This window comes from Pelodiscus sinensis, chromosome Z (assembly GCF_052426305.1).
Source record: "Pelodiscus sinensis isolate ZL-2025 chromosome Z, ASM5242630v1, whole genome shotgun sequence".
NCBI lineage: Eukaryota > Metazoa > Chordata > Testudines > Trionychidae > Pelodiscus > Pelodiscus sinensis.
Genome location: NC_143085.1, coordinates 3,363,810 through 3,388,325, shown reverse-complemented (window position 1 = coordinate 3,388,325; position 24,516 = coordinate 3,363,810). Strand labels below are relative to the sequence as shown.

The window sequence follows — 24,516 nt, the reverse complement described above, 5'->3', positions numbered from 1 at the left end:
TATTTAAGTGGAGAATGGAAACAGGAGCTTTTGAAATGTTTTGCGGGGAAAGAGAGAGAGAGAGAGAGAGACAGACAGACAGACAGACAGACCACAGAATAGCTGATAGCCCAATGGTAGGTGAATGCCCCCACAAAACAGGAATGCTGGTACAAATCTCTGTTCCAATTCAGTGTCTTTCTTTGTCTGGCCAATGAATATTTAATTATTTATACAAAATTGAGCAGTTCCAACACAATGGGGAACACGAGAGACTGGCTCTATAGTCACGGCTGCCGATGGGCGGTGGAGGGAAGGAGACAATGGCAAAAGGGCCCATGGCTCCTTGACGCCGCTGCAGGATTGGTGCAGGATTGGTGGCGGCCAGGGACCTGGGTCCTTTAAATCGCCGCTGGAGCACTGAGCAGTCTGCTCAGAGCAGCTTTCAGGGCTGGGTGGGGGAGGGGCATCTCTGCACAGTATGGAGGGCTGCCCTCAGCCCCACCCCTTCCATCCAAGGCCCCCCCCTTCTGGGACCATGGAGCTGGCCTCCCCCTCCTTGCTCAGTGGCCTGGCAAGTCTGTTGGCCCCTCCCTCTATAGCTCAGTGGTTGGTGTGTTGACCTGGGATATAGAAGCCCCCGATTTGAATACTTGGTATAGCACCCATTGATTAAGGCAGTTGCTTGCCACGTTGGAGACCCAGATTCAAATCACTGCAGAAATCTCATCCTGGACCTGATAAACCTTCTCCACAAATGGGTGTTTTCTATCAAAAAATATTGTCAGTAAGCTCCTGGCCGCTCTCATTGTCAGTGATTGGGCAAGGGTTAGCATGGCCGGAGGACGCGTGTCAGCACAGTTATGTCTGCGTTGTAGGATAGGAAAAATGATGCTTCAGGAATCAAATTGTAAGTGATATTCTGTTGGATTAAACGTGGGCTCTCAGATCCAGAATTGTCTGCAAGTTACTCACTTTGGATGAAAGTGTGCTCCATCGACATGGTTATTGAACCACAGGACAGCATAATCACAGAGACCAACAGGGCAACACAGTCAGGCATATACTTATTTATTTCCTACTGGAAGATTTGCCCAGTGTTTCTGAAGTCCTTCAGAGCAGGGGGTTGGAGGTATGGGGAGTGTGGGAGCCAGGGCAGTGATTTGGGGTGTAGCAGGCTCAGGGCAGGAAGCTGGAGGAGTGGAGGGCCCAGGAGTCAGGCTAGAGGGGTAAGGAGGGACTCAGGGCAGGGGGGAGGGTTCAGAAGAGGGTGTAGAGAGTCAGGGGTGGAGGGCTTAGGGTAGGGAGTGGGAGTGGCTGGCGGCTTCTCCCGGGGCCCGCCAGGACAGATGGGAGTGCACAGACCCGCTGCCGGCTTCTCCCTGGGCTGGGGGAAGGGAAGCACAGCCTGCCCTCTGGGGTCTCCCCAGGTCTGGCCTGGGATGAGGTGGGGGCCACGTGGCACAGTCAGCCCCTATGCCCCAATTGTGACGTGGGGGGAGGGGAGGGCATGCTGCTGGCCAGCAGCTGCTCCCAGGGGCTGGAACGCTATAGTCATTCATGAGTCCTTCTCTAGTCATTCATAAGTGTCCTCTGTGTTTGCTGCCCCCCCATGGGGTCATGCGTGAGTATAACTGTCTCTGCTATCACACTCCCCTCTTTTCGTTTGATGAGAAGCAATCCCATTCCAAGCACATCCCATTGTCCTGGCACAAGCAAACCCTGACCTTGCTTTAAGTTAGGATGAAAGGTGGTGGTCCTCGCTCTTACAGGTTAGGAGGAGTTCTTGAATAAATGGACACATATAGACGGACAGACAGACAGACACACATTTCTAAAATATATACTATGATTATTATTTGTGCATCTGACGCAGTGGGTCTATGCTCATGAAAGCTCATGCTCCAATATATCTGTTAGTCTATAATGTGCCACAGGACTTCTCGTTGTATATGCAGATTCAGACTAACTTGGCTATTCCTCTGATACTCATATTACTGAATCACATGGGGGTGATATGCTAGTAAGTCTGGGTGCATGATGAAATGCATATGGAATACAGAATAACAGGAGTAAAATATGTAAGCTAATCCTCTTTTATAGTCATCTCAGAGTAACGCTATTTTCTGTGCTATTAAGAAACACTCTTCTGTCCAGTTATAGCTTGGTGCATGTGACATGCCTGTCAGGATTCTCTTCCCTACCCTGGACATATTTCTTCCTGAAATGTAAATGACTGAATTCCTCTTTGATTTCCATGAGAGATTTGCCTTTTGTTTCTGGAAGGAACCGATAGATGAAAATCCATGTTATAGAAATGAAGCCCATAAAAAGGAGGAAGCAGAAAGTACCAAGGCTCCTCTGAAACCAAAGGAGAAAAAAAAGTTAATTTTCTTCCTTGTTTATTCTGGACTGTTCTGGCTTGGGAATTTTTAAAGGAGCTATCTTAATTTCAAATGGTGATTGATAGGATAATACAAGGCACTGGATGAAGTGAGCAAATTCACACTTTTCACCTCAGGGACAGGGGCTGATATCAGTGATAAGGTACGTCTGTCCCTGGCTAGGAAGCCAGGGTGTTATGATTGTTCCAAAACCCCGGCAAATGGTATGCTAGTGTATTGGGATGCCACTGTATGGCACATAAATAGTCTCCTTTAAAAAAAAAGATTAATCAGGTCCCCTCAAGAAGAGCTTAGTTTAGATTCACTTACCACTACATAAGGGAAAATCATCCCAATCACATAGAGTCCTGTCCAGTGGAGAGAATTGGAAATCACAAATGCGGATGATCTGGATGACTGGGTGAAGAGGTCAGCCATGACTGGGAAAAACGCTCCAGCTGGAGAAGAGCAGATTTCTCAGAATAATAATTAAATAGTAACAAAAATAAAATGCTCATTCACTTCTAAGCTATTGAAATCCAGTGACATGTTAGTGTAATGTTTACAGATATCAGACCGGATTCTAATTTCATTCCAGTTTTAGACTGGTATAATTCCATTTACATCAGTGGCATTACCACTAGTTTACACTGGTCTCAGATGGGGAAAAAAGAATCAGAGGTGTTCAGTTCTCATCAGCCATACACAACCAGTAGTATTTTCAGTGGCAAGTTCTTTTTCTGTCTTTCCTAGTGGAGGAACTCAGATTTTTCCAGTCGTAAACTTCCTTTTTGATCAGTGTCATTTGAAAGAACTTATGACAGTGCAACTTGTTTAGAAACTGCCTCTTTTGACTATCCATCCTTTAGGTACTTAGAAACTTTTTGTTTTTCCTATTACATTCCAGCTCGACTTTCCCTTTGATATATTTTTTACCCACTGCCTCTTCTTGTCCTCCTCTCCTATTTTTGCCTTTCCTTCCCCCCCCATTTCTCCCCTATTTTTTTTGGTCCTGGACATCCAATACTCCGGTCATCTGCAGAAGTGGACTGTGCCCACGAAAGCTCATGATGTCATCTACATGTTTTTTTAGTCTATAAAGCGCTATCAGACTATTCCTTGTTTTTTAAGTTTAACTTATAAAGGTGTGAGCAAATCAAGATCATGCCAGTAACATTTATAATGTAAGAACCTTCATGCTTCATATTTGCTCTACAGTGAGTCTTAGGAGTGTATAGTTAGTAGAATTAGCCTTCAAAGAACAGCTCTATTGTAAGGGTGTTTCCCAGGAAGGGCTGTCCCTAGCGGGATGTGGGGCCTGGGACATCTCCTCGGTGCCCCAGGTGTGGGTCCCAGGGCAGCCCCCTTAATGCGGGCTATGCCGCACCCCTCCCTAACCCCACTCCACCCCTTTCTCCAAGCTCTGCCCCTGCTCCCTCCCTTGCCCAAAGCCCCCCCCAGATGTAAACTGGGGGATTCCTGGGGAGTCTAGCATGGGGTGACAGCTGGGATTGGCCCCCCCTCCTGCACACACCACGGCAGTGGGAGCTGAAGCGACCAGACAGCCTGTCCCACTCTGCTGTGCTCCGCTTCACTGTGGCGGTGGGGAGGGGAGCACCCTGGGCCGGAGCTGGGGCACCTGCTTCTCGCTGATCTAGCCAGGAGAGGGTGGTATCGTGGGCGGGGCAGGCTGCAGAGTGGCTCTGGCTCTCACGGCCACAGTGGGGGGAGGGGGGTGGCGGTGCATGCGATCCCTGCTGCCACCCCACACCAGGCCCCCAAGTAATCCCTCAGGCCACCCTGGGCTTGGCGTCTGGGGCCGCTTTGTTCCCAGGCAATACAGAGCCGCTAAGATGGCTGTTTGCTGTGCCAGCCCCCTGTATGGGGGACACCTTGGGAAAGGAAGGAACATGGCTCGAACATGGTGCCTGAAGGGCCATTTGGCCTTGCTGAGGGGGAGGGGTGAGTGATAGTACTTAGTATTAACCCGAGTACCAAACTCCGGCTGTCATTGTGCAAAATATCAGATTCTATTTCATCTCATTGTTTCCATTATCTGCGTATAGTCCCTCCATGTTAGTGTATTTGGATTCCTCAGTCTCTCTCTCTCTCCTCACGTCCAGGTACTAACCTGGCCCAGTTGCAAAGATGATAATGAACAGGAAAAGCAGAACGACACTGCAGTACGGCATCCAGAAGAACTGATGCTAAAGGGGAAGACAAAGGGATAGTGGTGAGTCTTTGTTGATACCTTCCTAGACTTCCAGGCTGACTTCTTGTTGCCAGCAGGATCTGGAAAACCTTAAGGGGATCTCAAGGTCTCTCCTTTTTCGGAGGTGACTGTTCTGCAAGCCTCAAAGAGAACACACTGACTGAGTGCCGCAGTAGACAGCATGTGTTCTCGGAGACAAGAATCCCAGCTGGGAAAGTTATTGGTAAAGGACACAGAGAAAGGGAGCTGGTTTTTTACCTGCAAGGAGAGAGTTGTTGTGAGGAGCACGAGTACCAAAACCATTAGTCCATATCCCCACAAGAACAGCATCCTTCTGCCAAACTTATCGACCATGAAGCTCTGAAGGGCACAAAATGCAAAAGTAACAGTCAGACATTAGAACCACCTTTCCTATTTTTGGGGGGGATTGGGGCGACATAAACAGGATTAATCTATCTTGCATGTAATAGGGCCATGAATTTGTAATCAGGTTCCAGGCTTCATTGGGGTTTTTTACATCCTGCTATTGTGTTTCGGTTTGGGATGCTGGGGTAGGCCTTTCTTTCTGTTTCCTCTTACTGTGTCTGGCTTCCCGTATAGCCACTGCCAGTATGAAAACTAGAGTGGTACAGGAAAAATAATCCCTACAAAAAGTGTCAAAGATAACATGTTGCTTAACTGCAATGGCGCAATAAGCTATTTGACCTCATCAAGCAAATCTCCATTCTGAATGCAGCTTCTTACTTTGCTTTCTCCATGCTGCTTTAATGGCCTAAAGGTCGTCTGAGCGGGGGAAGCGCGTCAAATTTAGATTTGAAATAAGGCACTAGTTGTTAATAGTGAGGTTAATTAATTATTGGATCCATCACTGGAAACTTTTTAAAATCGAGATTGGAAGTCTTTCTTAAAAGAGATGCTGTAGGTGAAACAAGAGCTAATTCAGGCAAGTCCTATTGCCTGTATTATGCAGGAGTGCAGACTAGGGTTAGTGTGGTCCCTTCTGGTCTTGTAATCTGTGGAAAAGAGCACTAGTGGAACCGTGGTGCAGAACCTGTCTCTTCTGTAGTTCTCACTAGGGATGTAAGTGACTATTCAGCTAGTCAATGGATGACTACTCAATTAGCCTTTCCCCGCCCTCCCCCTTGTTGCCTCTGAAACAGAGGCAGCAAGGAGGGGGGGAGCAGGAGCTGGTGTTGAGGGAGAGCTGTCTTAAAAGCTGGTTCCCCCAGCACTATCTCTTCAGGAGTGGGAGGTAGGGGAGGCAGAGGTGCAGCAGGGGAAAGGATGAGTGTAATAGAAAGCAAGGTGGAACAACCTATCAAACAATGGGATAGGAGCCCCGGGCAGCTCTTGTTCATTGCAAAGGGACAGGCGCAGCAGTTGGGACCCCGTGTGAGTGGGAACTGCTTCAGTCCCCCCTTGCGTGGGTTCCCCACTGCACCTCTTCCTTTGCAATGTTCAAGACCTGCGGGTAGCTATTGTACATTTCAAAGGCAGAGGTACAGCGGGATAGCAAGTGCCCGTCCCTCCTTATCAAGGCCTGAAGGTGAAGTGGTGGGGTAAGTTCTGAAGTGGCCTAGCAGCTAGGATAATTGTTTGGGGAGCACAGAGTGGCAAGCTTGAGTCCTGCCCACCCTTGGAGCAGCTGGACGGCCAACACTAGTTTTCCAAGGGATGGAGCAGCCTCTGGCATTAGGAAGGCGAGAGAAGGGATGCCCTGAAATTCCATCGACTACTCGATCAGCTGTTTAATCTAAATTTAATGTCTCTAGTTCTCACTGATTCCAAATCTTTTCCTAGCAAGTGCCTCATGGAACTGGCAACGGGTGTCCCTCCCACATGAGAAGAGATGTGGCACAGAAATTATGTCCTTTCCCAGTGCCCGTTCTGCCCTTTGTTGTGTAAATTCCTCCCTGGAATGCCTAGAAAGGTGAATTCCATTGGCTGAGCTCTCTTTGAGTAGACACCGAGTGGGACCATGGGATGAGCTAAGCATGCCGGTCGAGAGATTGTCAGAGAATCAGGGGCACGTAACCTGGAGTTACGAGGCGCGAGAGGCCTGGTCCTCACCTGTGCCTCAGTTCTATTGAGGTTCTTCTGCCACCTCTTCTTTCCACTTACCATACTTCACCGTACCTCTGAGGAAGCTCTCCCTGTCCTACAGGTGTTCTAGTAAATTGTGTTACTGCTAGCTGGGCATGCAATGCCCTTTGTGGATCCCAATGCCAGAGCATTTTTTAAATTATAATTTCCCTCCATTGCACTGCCACGAGGGGAGGTCCTCCAGCAAGAAGGATGATGGAAGCACGAGGGTAGGGCAGGCACTTGTGTCTGCTGGCTTTTATTCTGTCGTGTCATCTAAACTTGCTTGGGCCAAGAGTTAATCAAAATGGTGGCCTTGTCTATCCAGATGCAACTAAAGAATGGGAGAGAAGTCCACCACTTCATAGGGGGGAACACCTTCTGCAGAAATAAAATCTCCCTTTTCGTTGATTCAGAGAATCACCCCTCACCCATTTTGTGGAAATTTTCCATCTGTCAATTTCCACTGCAATGTAACTTACACACACTATGGCAGCGCAGAACTCACACCCCCCGGCCCCCAGTGATATGTAGGGGATACAATCTTGAGTAAATCCAGCTGTCTGATACACATCAAAGGCGTAGAAATAGATCTGGGATGAAAGGAACAGCATTTTAAAAAACATCACTGATGCACACCTGTGAGTAATGGGCCAGATTTCGGAGAGAATGCTTCTCACCTACTGACCGCTTATCTGGTTTGTACTTCATAGTCAAGTTAATATTCAGCTCTTACTCTACATTTATGTCAGGCTGTTTATGTGGGAACAGATTTTAATAGCTTCAGTGGAAGAAGTTTTGTTACTGAAAGAGCTTTCCAGCTTTGTGGACATACAAAAGTCTATTACTATGACGAATCACAAAAGCAGGAGGTGGGGAATTACAAGCTACTTGAGTGGTTTTGAATTACCGTAAAGTCTCGAGTATAATGCGCACCGATGTATAACACGCACCCTGACTTTTGAATCTTAGCATAATGAAAAAATCTGAACTCCTATATAAAATGCACACCTACACAGCACCTATATATCTATACTCCTATATAGCTTGTGTGCAGCCCGCAGCCAGGAGCCGACCCACCAGCACCAAGCCCAGCCTCGCCCACTTTCCGGAGCCGGCCCCGGGCAGCAGAAGAGCGGGAGGGAGGGACGTGCTGCTCCCACTGCAGGCTCACCCCGAAAATGCACGTGCAGCCCAGGGAGCTGGTGGCGGAGTTTGAAACCTGCCCTCCAGACAGCTGCCCTTGCACTGCACCAAGCTTGCGCCTGCCGCAGCCTGAAGGAGCACCGGGCAGACAGCGAGCCAGGGCGCTGCAGTCTGGCGGCAGCGCCGGCTTCTTGCCTTGTCCGTGAGCCTGGAGAGGCGGCAGCCCCCATGCCGCACTGCAGTGGGAATGTTTCTGTGCAGAGGACAGGGGGAGTTCCCTGGCCCAGGGCTACTTACATGTTTGTCAGCTTAAAACTTAAAAAATTAACTCCTATATATAATGGGCACCCCGGCTTTGATCGTGAAAAAAGTGCGCATTATACTCGACATTTTACGGTAAGATAGCAATAGAAAAATATTGTAATTCTAAGGCACGTTCACCTTCCATTCTGAGCTCAGTAAACTTTGCCTGTCTTTCTAAGTGGCCTCCTGGAATGTAAATAAAAAACTGAGAATCAGGAAAAATGAATGGAAAGGTCAACCCTTTTCCTGCTTTCATTCACAGCTCTCCTTGGAATTCAGGGGCATTGTGGATAAATGAGGTGAGTAAGACTGAGACGCGGACATTTAACTGCAGGCTTGCTAAATGTCAGATTCCCGTAATGCAAGGGTACAAAGCCTGTCACCCTTAGAAAGACTACAGGACAGATTCTCAGTTGGTGTAAATCTGATATAACTTCATTAAAGTTAATGGGGCTGAATCGATTCACACCAGATCTGGTCCAAGTTTTCTGGCTGAAGAAAAAAAATGTATAATTAACAACACTCATCTCTTTTGAATAAATGGGTTGTGCCCATGAAAACTCATGGTACGATACATATTTTTGTTAGTCTCTAAGGGTATGTTCACACTTGCTCCCTCTTTTGAGAGAGGGATGCAAATGAAGACATTTGAAATTGCAAATGAAGCCAGGATTTAAATATCCTGTGCTTCATTTGCATATTTGCGTTATGGCGCTATTTTGAAATGGCAGTATTTTGAAATAACAGCCGCTGTTAAGACGCGGTTATTTTGAGAGAAAACCCTTCTCTCAAAATAACCCTTATTCCTCATACAAGCCCATATAATGGACAATTATAGTATAAAATGCTGGTAACAGAAGATTCTTCCTAAATCCCATCATTTAGTTGCTGACACATATCCTGAAACTTGTGGTTATATGTAACTCTGTAAATTGCAAATATATATACTGAACCAAGGATATTTTCATATAAATCCATATAAATGTCCAGTCATTTTTTAGTCCTGCTAAGCTCTTGGACTTATGATGCTATGTGGCAGTGAGTTGAGTGTATTAATGATGCATTATTTTAAAAATAATGCCTCGGTCCATTTTAGATTTGATGCCTTTCAAATTCATTTTATACTCCTCTCCCTCCTAAGTGTGCAAATTGCAATGAGCTTCCCCGCTGATTTGCTGAGTCACTGGTGGGCACGGTTTGGAAGAGGTGAAGGGGACTGGAAAATGGAACAAACGTGCGGATGGAACACGTGCTGGTCTGTATCTTCAGGGGAGGCAGAGCCGTGTGGTCGCCGCTTTTGGCTGCATTAATGTTTGTGGAACCACTAGACTATGTGAGTTCGCCTCATATCTTTGAATACACCTGATATTACAATAAGTTGGTTCCTCAGTAAGGATGTAAAATCCTGTTTTAACCAGTTAAAACTTGGGTTTAATCAGTTAATCGATTCAGTGGGAGAGGGAGAGGACCGCTGCAGCCCACCGAGAGCAGCCCCCACCTCATGGGGCCACCTCCATCCTCTCCCCCCGCCATGTGGGGCTGCTGCTGGCCCCCTCAGCTCTAGCTGCCACCTCCTCTGGCCCTGCAGTGGGCCCTTCAGGGCTGGCGGATCTGGGGAGCTGCTCCTAAGTGCTGGTTAACCAGCGCCTGATAAGGTTAACAGGTTACCCGTTCACATCCCTATTCCTCAGCAATACACTAAAGTTTAAAGAGAGGAGAATACTTAACTGCACTGACGCCACTAAGCTGGATGGAAGCCGTCAGGACGATCAATAAACATAGCTGATATCGCATAGACCGGTCTTTTATGAGGCCCAGGATACTCATGGGTTTGTTTTTTTTCATTGTAGCCTGCTCCTTCACCATGTCGTCAATAGCTCCTTGATGATTCCCTTCCCCCCAAAGCTGCCTCAAAGCTGTAAAGGAAAAAAATCTCAAAATTATTCGGCAATGAACAGGTGAACTTCTTAAATTTGCTCCTTGATCTGCTTTTGTCAGCCTCCTGGTCCTTTAACAACCCATCAGTGGATTCATTGGGTTCTCCATGCGTGGCCATGGATCAGTTAGTGAAAATCCTCTCTCCTTCTAGGTGCCAAAAGAGTCCAGATCTTTTGAATTTGGGTTAGAAGAAGAGAAGAAGGGAGAAGAGAATGGTAGATCTGTGACATGAACCCAACTGGGTTAGGCTATGTAATGTATAGGTGGGTGGAGGTTAGATATTGATCTCTTCAGCATCATTTACTTCCTGCACTTGGTAGTGCCTGCTACCAGGAACACTAACAATAGCACTATCATTGGGCCAACAGAAGATGTGAAATTATGTAAACATAGAGCAGCCTAAATTTACAATTTAGTATCAACTCCATCAGACTCGGACCTATTTTCACTCATTATACATCAGCTCTGCATTTGGGCCACTGAATCTCAGAAAATATAAGTTGGTATAAGTTATACACAAGGGCTACGTCTGGACTGGCATGATTTTCCGGAAATGCTTTTAACAGAAAAGTTTTCTGTTAAAAGCATTTTCGGAACAGAGCGTCTAGATTGGCACAGACGCTTTTCCGCAAAAGCACTTTTTGCGGAAAAGCATTTGTGCCAATCTAGACACGCTTTTCCACAAAAAAGCCCCAATCGCCATTTTCGCAATCGGGGATTTTTTGCGGAAAACAAATCTGAGCTGTCTACACTGGCCCTTTTGCGCAAAAGTTTTGCGCAAAAGGACTTTTGCCCGAGTGGGAGCAGCATAGTATTTCCGCAAGAAGCACTGACAATCTTACATGAGATTGTCAGTGCTTTTGTGGAAATTCAAGCAGCCAGTGTAGACAGCTGGCAAGTTTTTCCGGAAAAGCGGCTGATTTTCCAGAAAAACTGGCCAGTCTAGACACAGCCAAGGGGTGGAAAGAGATGCAAAAAATGCTTACTAGGAGGATCAATCTAATTAATTTAAAATTAAGATGAAGGATTCTTCCTTACGGTGAGGGTTACACACACCTTCTTTTATCTCCTTGCTGTGTATTATACACCAGTCAAACACAGTCCCACTCAAAGGGGCCAAAATGAGAAATTATGTGTAAGGATGTATAATTTATATGTCAGGAAGTAGAATAAAAGCAACAATGAATCTAGATGCACTTTAATGACTAACAAATTTATTAGGGCATAAGCTTTTGTAAGATCCAGCATACTTCCTCAGATGCTTATAACAACAGAAAGGCAAGGATACAGAGATGGGAGTGCAACATTAGTGCTAATTCAGTCTGGGTGGATGTGGCTCACCTCCAATAGTGATGAAAAGATGAGAATACTTGAAGGGGAAATTATTTGTCATGAGGGAGCCATTCTGTGTCTTTATTCAGGCCCTTTTTGACAGTATCAAGTGTGCATATGAATTCCAGCTCAGCGGTTTCCCCTTGAAGGTTTTTGAAAGTTTTTGTTTGTTTGTTTTCCCCTAAGAATGGCAACTTGCTAATTAGAAACTGTGTGTCCAGGCAGGTTAAAGGGCTTCCCTCCGATGTTTGAATGTTACTAATGCTGACATCTGATTTGTGTCCATTTATTCTTTTGCATAGAGACAGTCTGGTTTGTCCAATGTCCGTGGCAGGGGGGTAATGCTGGCACATGATGACATGTATCATATTAGCAGATGTGCAGGTGAGCAAGCCCTTGATGGCATAGCTGATGTGGTTAGGTCCTGGGATTGCGTCACTATGGTAGATGTGTAGGCAGAGTTGGCAACAGGGTTTATTATAGGGCTTAGTTCCTGGGTTAGTGTTTCTGTTGTGGGGTGTGATGTTGGTGATAAGTATTTATTTCAGGTTATCTCACTTGCTGTACCACTATCTTCCATGTGTCTCTTTTGGCATTTGTTTTTTCTAATTTTCTTCATCATTCACTATTGAATTAGTGTTTCCCACTGTGGGCTATATTATAATTTTCCCACATTTAATCCATTTTTACTACGCTCCTTCTCTCCCTCTAGCTACTTTGTTTAACAATATCTGTTCTGCTTCCTTTCACAGCCTTCACACTGCTGGTGTAACAGCCCTTTCCCTTCCATTTCCTGCTTGCTGAAACTGTCTTCTTTTACTTCTTTGCCTCTTTCATTTGCCTTTATATCATGTTATTTTTAAAATTGTTGGTTGGCTGTGCCTGTTTGTTTCTCTCTTCTTCTTTCATTGGTTTAACTTATCTAGTGTCTATTGGGATAGTATTTTGGGATACTTTTATTATGAAAGACTATACAAAATAAAAGTGTTTAATTTGAAATAAATTAATTCATTCCTCAGTCTTAACAGAGGTGAAAGGACACGGGTGCACTTTGGTGTGTAACTCTGGCAGAAGCTGGCTGCAGCAAAAGCCCGTAGGGAGCTATTTAAAGAGCTGGCAGGGACCTGGGTTGTTACAGGAGAGTACCTGTAAGAAATGTTAAATTACTTTCACCACCACTAGTCATAGTTACTATCCATTGATTGTGCTGTGAAGTGTTATTATTGGTTAGCTGTTCAGGATGATGCATATTAGGCCTTCCCAACAAAATTTAAAAAAATTCCGCAGCTGAGAAAACACACAGAAATCATATTTCTGTTCAGTAATAAGATGCCATTCTTTCACTTTTCTGAGTATAACCACAACTCAGTATAGCCTTAATGTTAATGTTGCATGATTTATATATCAGAGTAAAGAATTAGAGGTCACTAATTTTAACAGTCATGTTAACCCCCTCTGAAACTTGTATTTGAACTCTCCTGACAACAGAATGACAATTGATAGTGTACACATGGTATTTTGTGACTTCAAAATACATATAGGATTCTTTCCCAAAATTCCAGCTTGAGTAAATGCATAGAAGGAGCTAGAAAAAAGTGAGAGATAAGACTGTCCATGTTACCTTTCTGGCAGCTTTCCATATCTCCCTTTTGCATCAGGAGGTAGGGTGGAGACTCAGGGAAAAATGGAAGCATGACCAACTGCACCAGTGCTACGGTTCCACTGACTGACATCAGTAAAGGCCACAAGGATTCCGTTCCGAAAAGTTCTCTAGAGAGCATAGGGTTAAAACAAGAATCCAAACAGTTCTGGGAACCTTACCAAATATATTTGAGTGATATATGGGGTGACTGAGTTAAAGTATACGGGATAACAATGGATAGATAAAGAATGAATAGAAACCCCTCTCCACCACCAGCCCCAGGAATGTAGATGTGAAGCTTAATACATTTATTTTACCTTAGTCCTACAATTTGGCCTGTGCATTTCCCCATGATTAAAAAAAGAGTGAGAGTGGCACTTGTAAATCCACGCAGCTTCTTAGGGGAAATTTCTCCCACATACTGGCCATGTAAACAGCAACCCAAACCTTGAATGGGGAAGAGACAAAGGACAAAGTTGTTTAAAAGAGGGGGAATGGAACTGGAGTCCCACAGAAATTAGTGGCTTCGCCATTAATGTCAATGGAAGTAGGTTTAGTTCTGTGTATCACAAACTAATGTGAAAAGGAGAATTGTTCTGGCTGAGTGGAAAATAAGAAAGGTCAAAATTCATTTTTACAAATTAAAAAATAGAGTGAATTCTGGATTACTCTTTAAAAAATAACAAATGTAACTGATATTGTTCCTATATTCTGGCTGTATCTAGACTACATCCTTTTCTTGAAAAAGGGATGTAAATTAGACACTTTGAAATTGCAAATGAAGCCGGGATTTAAATTTCCTGTGCTCCCTTTGCATAATGGAGGTTTTTCATTTTGCATAATGAAGGTTTTTTCGAAAAGGGTCTTTTCGAAAGAAAAACAGCTGTTTAGATGGGGGTCTTTCGACAAAAAACCCCTTTTCGAAAGATCCTGTAAACCTAATTTTTTAAGGAGTACAGGATCTTTTCAAAAAGGGTTTTATTTTAGAAAGAACCCCGTCTAAACTGCCATTTTTCTTTTGAAAAGCCCCTTTTCGAAAAAAACCCTGCGGCCGCCATTATGCAAATGAAGTGTGAGAAATTTAAATCATGGCTTCATTTGCAATTTTGAAGTGTCTAATTTACATCCCTTTTTCGAGGAAAGGGATGTAATCTAGACATAGCCAGAGTGTAGTCAGACTAAAGCATAATTTTGATAAACATAGGGAGAGATAAAGGATAAAAGAGGCAAAACTTTTCAATCTGGGCATGATACTAGCTATATGAAGTGAACCTTTTATTTATATATTTGGCATTGTATTTATTTATTATTTGCAAGCCTGCAATATTTTAGTAGTCAGTTTTATTATCTGTTTTTTTAAAGTTCACCCTTCCAGGGTGTTTTCCCTTAGCCTGGAATATTATTATGTGGAAAAGTAGTCTTAAGCAGTCAAACACATTCTCTCATTTCTCTCTCTTAACTCCTTCATCCCACATTCCTTGGGTTATCGTCTCTTTTCTTTCACCCTATAACAATTTACGGACCCCTTTCATTTGGACACTTAGGAATGTTTATCCTGCCTCTGCTTTACAGCCATGCAAAATCCAGGGAAATCCCGCATGATTATTATACAATTAAAAATGAAGCACAACCTACCTGAATTAAACCCGCAAAGGAAACGTCCAATCAAAATAATCTCAAAGGATTTTGCCATCTTACTGAAGCCCCAGAGTAATGCAGCTGCTATCAGAACCAGGTTATTGTATATTAGACATTTCTTTCTGTAACAGCACATAAAAGACGTTCACAAAACAGGTAACACCACCGCTCTTGCTTTCCCCTAATGCCTTCTGTTTTTTATCTTCTGAACATGCAGATAGTGGTGATTTTATCACTGAATTCAGAATTTGCAAGGGGGACCTAATAGTTGCTTATTCTGTGCTGCTGAGACATTACTTAAATTGATACTCAAAGTTAGTGCCTCCCTCTCCCAAACTTCCTGTAATTTAGTGTTTTTTAAACTGTGTTCCGCGGCACAGCGGTGTGCCGTGAGGTAGTTGGAGGTGTGCCAAGGAGAACAACAGAATTCAAAATGGCTGCCTTTATAGGGGCAGGAGACCTTTTTTTTCTCTAACTTTTTTTTTTTGGCTCAACAAAAAATCCTTGGTGTTCCTCACAAAATAAATTATTGTTTGGGGTTCCTCGGTCTTAAAAAGTTTAAGAAACACTGGTCTAATGCCTGCAAAGGGGAAAGCATCCCAGCAAAATCAGAAAGCATTCCTACTGAAGTCAGAGCTTATTCCCCTGGCTCATGCATATTTAATCAGCTTGCGAAGGAGGAAGGCTTGGGATGATTTTCCCCTCCCTGTCTTGCATGTATTATTCTCTCGGTATTATCCAATTGTCAGAAATAGCTCACCACCCTCAAAAATGCTCTAAAATTGAACAGTGCTATGAGGATGTATATCAGAAAATCTGTCTCATGGGGTGAAAAGTGCCTGGGGACCGTACCACTGGATGAAAGGAAAGATTTTTATACTAGAAACTCTCTGAGACTCATTCATCCTAGTCATCTTGAATTTGAGAACTCATTTTTTTTCTTCTAAAATGGCATGGTAATAGTCTATACTACTTCCAAAGAAAGTGATGAAATTCCACCAGAGTCATCCATAGCTCTACTCTTTCTAAAAAAACATATGTGTATGATTGCTATATTCTGATCATATTGCATCACGACGTCATGGTCAAGGCTGATTTCATGTGAAATAAATGTGCTGTGATAGCAAGTTTGTGATCAGTGACATCCAGGACCAGGAGATAATCAGAGTGTACTGATGTCACACAACCTCCATCAATAAATTAGGGGCCTCCAAGCCCTCTTGCCTTCTAGGAATTTTAATTTTTCAGGGTGCCTCTATTTTTCCTTTTACTGCTTATGTTTTTATATATTTTGGAGTCCCCATATCTTATTCCTGTGTATATATTTAAAAAACAAACAAACAAACCCTGGACAAATCCAAGGAATTTTGTCCTTTTATAAATGTGTTTCTTTTAAAAGTAATTTACGTCTTGCATAAATTTCAAGCTACATTTGTAGTTGTTTGTTTTCCTACGGTGGAAAAGATGAAAAATGAAGTAGTGCGTGGAACTTACATTTCATTGCAGAGCTGGCTCTCTGCAGCTTTGAGACTGGGTTGTTCCCATCTTGGGTTTTTGCAGGCCCCCAGGACCAACATGAGTCATTGCCAACTAGAGCTCAAAAATTTGTCTTTCCCATCTGTATAAGTTGGTCCAATAAAAGATAGTGCCTCACCCAATATGTCTCTCTAACTGTTGGTAAGTCATTTCTCCTTGGAGATTTCATAAACATGCATTTTATTTTCTAAATCCTTCTTAGTTTAGAGCTTTCCTCCCTAGAAACATAACAACTTCTATTGAGTCAAATCCATTATTGGATATTATGTTTTCTGTTCATATGAGTATAGTGCTCATAAAAGAGATTGTAGCTGGTGATTATAATAGGTAGTATCCTGTTTATCTACTGAACACACACATATGCCAGTTGCGGTGCAAATTTCTCTACCCTATTCCATTAATGTATCTGCACCATGTTTAGGAGGGACCAAAAAGTCACTTAATCTCCATTTTAATTCATTCCTGCTCATTTTCTGCTGAGACTTCCAAGAAAGATGCTAATTTATGCCAGTGAAGATAATCAAATAAGGGTAAGTATGATAAAGTCTATTAAAAAGTATGATAAGTGTGATGAAGTCTATTAAACCATGTTGAATTACAGCATCTGAGGAATCCAAAGTATTTGCTTTGAATTTAGAAGTAGTGGACAATAATTTCCCTGTTGATGCGTGTCATATTTCTCCAATTGTTTTTGTGTCCTATAAGACTTTGGATCAAGGAGGATTAGTCAGTATTCCATGTGGAGTAGGTCAGTGCCTTCCTTAATTCACTCATGAAAAAGTTGAGTAACATAAAGTATTCTTTTCCAGCAGCTGATGCACCTATGACAAGTTGAACCTCATTAGTCCGGCACTCTGTAGTCTGGCAATATCTGTGATCCGGCATGATTTTAGTCCACTTATCATGGATGAGGCCAAGTTTCCCGTGATCCCATAAAATTTGTTTACAGATGCCAGTCCTGGCTCTCAGTGTTCTGTGCTGTTTTTTAGCTCTGATTTACCCCTCAGAGTCTTCTCAGAGCCCAGTGAGCTATAAAAGTGTTGCCAGTGCTGCTAGACAATATTGACTTCCTGTGGTCTGGCAAGTTCTCTGGTTTGCCACCAGTCCTGATAGTGTTGGACTACAGAGGTTCAACCTGTTTTGAAGCATTGACAGCCATTAATATTTTATTTCCTGCATGGGACTACAGGGTCCTGGGCCACCAGACTGTTTTTACCGCAGTCAATTTTAATCTACTTATCTCTGTGAATGTATTAATCAATATTACGGACTGAAAACTTAGATAAAAGAGGAAAATAGGGAACTTGTCACTGAACTGTATAGAACAACATTAATTAGAGGGATATGTGAATTAATGCAACATTCTGGCAGGGAAAATATGGACTGTTCTTCCTTTCTGTAGGGACAATAATCTCAAAGCCAACCATATTTTTTCTACCTTGCTACAGTGGTCAGTTTTAAAAAGTGCTTTTTTACTTGATACAGACTTTCCATATTTTGCAGACAGGAATCTTGAGCTGATGGTTCCCAGTAATCCCCCAATGCTAAAGATAGAGACAATGAAAGACCACAGTAATGTGAGGATCTGCTCATCGACGACAGTGTGGTATCGTTCTTGCCAGGTGTCATTGATGAAGTTCTTGATGTACTAGAAAGAAAAATTGGTGGTGGAGGAGAAGGAGTTTCAATACTAATTTCCCTTGTTACAAGCATGACAAATATGATCAGGGCTTGACAAATGGTGGCGAAAGCTGCTTGCCAGCCCCGCACTGCGCATGTGCAAGACCCACATTGCGCATGCGCGCGCCGCTGGTAAACGGGGCACGCGGCTGAAATCTACTCACCACGGGCGAATAGATTCTATAGTTTGTTGAGCCCTGAATATGATAATATGCTGCACAGATCTTACTGAATTAAATCACAGAACCATAGAACACTAGAACTGGAAGGAACCTTGAGAAATCATAGAATCACAGAACCATAGAACATTAGAACTGGAAGGAACCTTGAGAAATCATAGAATCACAGAACCATAGAATACTAGAACTGGAAGGAACCTTGAGAAATCATAGAATCATAGAACCATAGAATACTAGAACTGGAAGGAACCTTGAGAAATCATAGAATCATAGAACCATAGAACATTAGAACTGGAAGGAACCTTGAGAAATCATAGAATCACAGAACCATAGAATACTAGAACTGGAAGGAACCTTGAGAAATCATCAAGTCCCCTCCTTCACTGAATTAAATTGAAGTGTTTTAGAAGTTCAGTGTATTAGTGCAAATATTTATGTGCTATTGAAAGATTATATGTATGGCTATGGGGCTGAAGGATCATAATCCACTAAGAATAGTGGAGTGTAGTCAGACATGTTCACTTAGGTTGTAATTTCTCCAATGAATTACCTCCATCTGGAGAAAGGCTTGCATATACTGATTCAAATTGGATTTGCCAGGGACCAAATGACAAATAAAGGGTTTTGGGTTAAATAGCCCAAGTTAAAACTGACTTCCTTCTGATCCAAGGGGAGCCCCAATATTTATGGAAAAGTTGGGAAGACTTTGGGTTACAGAGGGCCCCATAAGACTGAACATTCTTGTTTGGAGCAAAAACATTTTGGGATGAATAGGTAGTCGTTGTGTAAGTTTGAAAAACTGTTCAGTTGCCAGAGCCCGTGTTGGAGATGGGGCGATCTTCGGTAAACTTATTAACATGCGGGTAGGTGCTGTTAAGGTCTTCTTTGTAATGCTTTTGCCTCATGAATAAGTGTTCTTGCTTATTAAGAGCTGTGTGGTGACGTGTAAGTGTTGCCAATTACAGTGTTGTTAGCTTCTGAAGACAAAGCTGCAGTGCTGAAGCTGGCTGTGTAGACAGTCTGCCTTGCTGGGGGAGTATCATGGTTTCAGCATGGGGGTGTTGCATCCTGGTCAGGATGGAGGGAGAAAAATACATTTCTGTCTAAGGCAGCTGATGGCTGAAGATCTGGGACTCTAGACTGGATTAAGGATGCTAACTAGCGACTAATTTACGTGTCGAGCAGTTGATGGAATTTCCATCAACTAGTCAACTAGTCAATAGGCACTTCCACATTCCTCCCTTGAAATGCCTCACTGCGGCTCTTCTACATTTCAAAGGAGGAATGCGGAACTCTGCATACAGCCCAGGGCCACCAGGAAGTCCTTCGGAGTCTGGGCTCCATGAGGGCGCTTACCCTTTGAAATGCACAAGAGCCCCCTCGGGTGGGGCGGAGGAGACTCTTAGGGTATGTCTACACTGCCATCCTAGCTCGAACTAGGGTGGCTAATGTAGCCATTCGAACTTGCAAATGAAGCCTGGGATTTAAATATCCCGGGCTTCATTTGCATGTTCCCGGGCGCTGCCTTTTTTAAATACCCCGTAGTTCGAACTATCTGCCTGGGGCTACACGCGGCACGGACTAGGTAGTTCGAACTAAAGCTCCTAATTCAAACTACCGTTAAACCTCCTTGCAGGAAGAATAACGGTAGTTCGAATTAGGAGCTTTAATTTGAACTATCTAGTCCGTGCTGCGTGTAGCCGCAGGCAGGTAGTTCAAACTACGGGGCATTTAAAAATGGCAGCACCCAGGAACATGCAAATGAAGCCTGGGATATTTAAATCCTTGGCTTCATTTTCAAGTTTGAATACCTACATAAGCCACCCTAGTTCAAACTAGGGTGGAGTGTAGACATACCGAATGGATTTCAGAGCAGAAGTGCCCTCATGAAGCCTGGGGTCAGCGGGGGGAAATGCCTCAGGGAGCCCAGGGTTAGCTAGGGAGTCCTAGCTGTCCCCAGCCTGCATGCTCGCAGTCATGTGGTTTCCAAGGGGCAATGCCTCATGGAGCCTGTGATCAGCTCCATGCGGTGCTGCCACTTTGAAACGCCGGGATGGTGTTTCAAGGGGGCAGCGCCGTACGGAGTGCGGGATCAGCTGTGCGGCGCTGCCCTTTTGAAACTCTGCCCCTTTGAAGTACCCTCTCCTGCCCCCCCATTTGCTGCCCTTATTTGATAGAGGCAGCAAGGGGGGGAATTGACTAGACAACTCGACTATGTGATAAGTATTTGCTTATCGACTAGTTGACTAGTCCTTAATATCCTTAGACTGGATGCCCATGCTGGAACATGGAGGGGGATTACAGGCCCCATTATCCTTAACTGTGACAATGAAGTCTTTATTGTATCTACAATTTTTATTGTAGAAAAAAAATATAGTGTATGTTCGATCAATTCTTTCCATATTCTGAACTGTCGTCCTTCATTTGAAGCATTATGATGATTTTGGTATAGGAGATGAAGGCTCTTAATTTGCTTTAATAGCTCAGTGCTTTAGTTTGTATATTGTTTCACTTTTTTGCTTCTTTCATTATAAAGGACACTTGTGCCATCAAGGTCCATATGAGACTCCTATAAATATGGATACATGCAATGAAATAGAAGCATTTTAAAGAGCAGCCAGTCCGCATGAGCCTTCATCTTCTAGTAAAAGTTTCTGGTGCTGTTAGTCTCTGGTTCCTTTACAAAAGTCCATGACCCTGAATAAATTCTGCCAAGCGGCCATCCCTTGGGGTTTTACCAACTATTCTTACCCTTCTTTATTGTCAGAATGAGAAAGGAAAGAGTTGAAAGAATTTCAAGGTGTCCTGAAGAACATTCCCAGGCCAGAATGTGACACTAATTAATTGCTGCAGATGCTTTGCTTACCATGGAAGGATAGCTGATCATAGAAATTTGGAAGCCGTATGAGAAAGTTCCCCCAATTCCCAATAGAAAGATCAGTAGAAATAGTTTCCGACACTGAACCTGGAAGATGGAAGAGAAGTTTTTACTATGTTTAGGACATTCTTGGCCTTGCTTCCTCACATTGCACATACAAAATTCTTAGAAATTAGCAGATTTTCGAATGTGTTAACAGGGAATTTGAACAACAAATTGTTACTTGAAATGTTTTGAATTAGAGGGACATTTCTCACTTAGTCTACACTAAGGGCTTATTTTGAAATAACCCCCTTAGGTCAAATTTATAAGCAAAGCGTCTACGTTAGCCACTTATTTCGAAATCTGTACGCCTGCTTTCCTTGGGGCATAACGCTAATTTGAAATAGTTATTTCCAAACAGCGGTTGTGTGGACACTCCAGTGCTGCTATTTCAAAATAACTACTCCCCAGAGTCATTCTGACTAATCACTCCCCAGTGCTTCCCCGGGTGCTAAGTCAAGGTAGCTCATCCTCATTAATAGAGCCTGCCTCGGGTTAATTTTGAGGCTTCCACATAGTAAGGACACACTATTTTGATGTTGTTATTTCAAGAGTTATTAAGTTGAATTTAGTTATTTCAAAATAATTTCCTAGTATAGACATTCTCTGAGAGTGGAAGTGTTCTCCAGCTGTATAGGACTATGTCAAATATAGATATTAAGGATTGAAAATATTTACTTTTTATTTTGTTTTCTAACTTTGGGTCACTATCTACATCGAATGAATAAGCCCATTCTTTACTGACTGCATATTGCTGAAAACAGGATAATATGAATTTAGAAAAATAAAATGTTAGGGGCAAATAGTATCAAGTATCACATTTACTTTTCTGATTTTGGGAAAAAGGTTAAAATAATGGAATTATTAAATTTAATGTCCATTCTAAAAATCCAGGAAGCATGAAAATAAACAGAGCTTGCCCAATGTTCTCTCTTTCCCCTGCCACCCTGCTGAATTTTTAGATAGAATTATGAAGTATTTGGCACATAGATAAATGACAGAAAACTCACCACGTCTGAAAGAAAGTCACCCATCTTCAGTTTAAGAGTTTTTTAGCTCTTTATTTTGTGGCTGGTCTCTTGAATTATCAGTTTGGTTTCGGACGTTCCTCTCTAAGTGTATAATCCAGTGACTAAAAGAAGCTTGTCCGTTTGTACCTGTCAAAGTTAAATTTTACTTTGTACTGTTTGCTTTGTTTTTAGGGGTTTTGTGTGTGCCCATTAGATAAGGTTTAGTACACCTAAAATTTGTCTGTGTTCATTCTGTTATTCAGTAGGTACTTCAACTACCCAGGCAGCTATTGGGAAAATAACACAGCAGGGCACAGACTATCCAAAAAGTTCTTGGAATTTACTGGAGACCATTTTTTAATTCAGAAGATGAAGAAAGTTACTGGGTGGGGGAAGCTGTTCTAGGTTTGATTATAACAAATAGGGAGGAACTGGCTGAGAATATGACAGTGGAAGGCAGCTTGGGTGAAAGTGACCATGAAATGATACCAGTTCATGATTCTAAGCATGGGAGGTTGGGATCCTAGGTGGGGGGAAGGCTCTGACTTCCCAAACCTCTTGCCTGGCCCTGCCCACACGCCGCCTACTGTAGACATTCTGGAGACAGAGTGTTGCTAACCCAACGTCTGCTCTTCCTGCTCTGGGGCTGGGGAAGCTGGGGCCATGTGCTTCTCTCCCTCCCACCCTGTGCTCCGTGGCCAGGAAGAAGAGGGCGCACACATGGGCCTGCCAGCCCTCCCTGCTCTCTTTTGTGGTGGGAGGTGCACACCAGACACTGCCCCACCTTGCTGTGGTGGGGCGCGTAGTTGTGGCTTGGCTCCCATGTGGGGCAGGGTATTAGCAGAAAGGGCAGGGCTGGGGGTGGGGCTTGGAGCTTGCATCCCCTGGCCCTACATCTGCCAACCACCCTTGATTCTAAGGAAAGTAAGAGGGGAGAACAGCAAATTAAAGATAATGAATTTCAAGATGGGAGACTTTAGTAATGAGCTCAAACTAGCTATAGACATAAAGGCTACATCTAGACTGGCATGATTTTCTGCAAATGCTTTTAACGGAAAAGTTTTCCGTTAAAAGCATTTGCAGAAAAGAGCATCTAGATTGGCACGGATGCTTTTCCGCAAAAGTGCTTTTGCGCAAAAGCATCCATGGCCAACCTAGACGCACTTTTCCGCAAAAAAGCCCCGATCGCCATTTTCGCAATCGGGGCTTTTTTGCACAAAACAAATCTGAGCTGTCTACACTGGACCTTTTGCTCAAAAGCTTTTGCGCAAAAGGACTTTTGCCTGAATGGGAGCAGCATAGTATTTCCGCAAGAAGCACTGATTTCTTACATGAGATCGTCAGTGTTCTTGTGGAAATTCAAGCGGCCAGTGTAGACAGCTGGCAAGATTTTCTGCAAAAGCAGCTGCTTTTGTGGAAAAACTTGCCAGTATAGACACAGCCAAAGGGTAACAAGAAAACATTCTACAAATACACGAGAAGCAAGTGGAAGATCCATTGCTCAGTGAAAAAGGAAAATAAATAACAAAAGATGTGGAAGCGGCAGGGACTCTTAACAACTTTTTTGTGTTGGTTGTCACTGAGAAGGTTGGTGAAGGTTGGATGCCTAACATGGTGAAAGCCAGTGAAAATCAGGTAAGATCAGAAGTTAAAATAGGAAAAGAACAAGTTAAAAATGACTTAGAAAAGTGAGATGTCTGCAAGTCACCAGGACCTGATGATGAATTGTATCCTAGAATACTCAAGGAGCTGGTAGAGGAGGTATCTGAGCCTTTAGCTATCATCTTAGAAAAGTCATGGAAGACAGGAGAGATTCCAGAAGACTGGAAAAGGGCAAATACATTGCCCCGCTACAAAGAGGGAAATAAGGACAACCCAAGAAACTACAGAGCAGGGAAGATAATGGTGCAAATAATTAAGTAATCCATCTGCAAACATCTGTAAGAAAATGAGGTGATAGGGAACAGCCAGCATGGATTTGTAAAGAATGAATCATGTCAAACCAATCTGATAGCTTTCTTTGACAGGAAGTGGGCCTGGCCCATGAAAGCTCATCACTTATTAAACCATCTTGTTAGTCGTTAAAGCGCTATATAGTTTTTCCTTTTGTTTTGACAGGATAATGAGTCTTGTGGATTAGGGAGAAGCAGTGGACGTGGGATACCTAGATTTTCAACCAACCTTACTACATGTATCATACTTCAAAGAGACTTTAACACCAGACTACAAAGGGAAACCTCAGCACTGTCATTTGTGTTTAAATTTGACATTTTACGAATGGGCCTTAACAAAGGTGCTAATTACCTTACCCATTACAAAGATACTTCCCCAATTATTATCCCTACTATCACTATCTCATAGATACAAGCCCCCCCCCCCCATTCCCCTTCTGTTCTAAATCTGATTTGTCAGTTTTATAATGTGTTCACTTTTTTTTCATTGTATCCCTCTTCCAGAATTTGATCTGAGGAAGTGGGTCTGGCCCACGAAAACTCATCATCTAATAAACCATCTTGTTAGTCTTTAAAGTGCTGC

General features: G+C 43.3%; 1 protein-coding gene across 2 annotated transcripts; it reads right to left on the bottom strand.

Annotated features, from left to right (window-relative positions):
- Positions 1-1,034: 1,034 nt before the first annotated feature.
- LOC102445010 (solute carrier family 2, facilitated glucose transporter member 11-like) lies at positions 1,035-22,140 on the bottom strand. Of its 2 annotated transcripts, XM_006130241.5 has the most exons (12): positions 21,982-22,140; positions 20,918-21,016; positions 17,680-17,840; positions 14,654-14,778; positions 13,336-13,465; positions 12,998-13,146; positions 9,835-10,022; positions 7,140-7,250; positions 4,834-4,935; positions 4,495-4,570; positions 2,694-2,821; positions 1,035-2,340 (listed from the first exon to the last, which is right to left on the bottom strand). In XM_006130241.5, the coding sequence occupies exons 1-12, from the start codon at positions 22,003-22,005 to the stop codon at positions 2,137-2,139; spliced, it is 1,497 nt and encodes a 498-aa protein (XP_006130303.1). In that variant the 5' UTR covers positions 22,006-22,140; the 3' UTR covers positions 1,035-2,136. The 2 variants fall into 2 exon arrangements, with proteins under 2 accessions (XP_006130303.1, XP_075754058.1); XM_075897943.2 differs by lacking the exon at positions 7,140-7,250.
- Between the last annotated feature and the right edge of the window lie 2,376 nt (positions 22,141-24,516).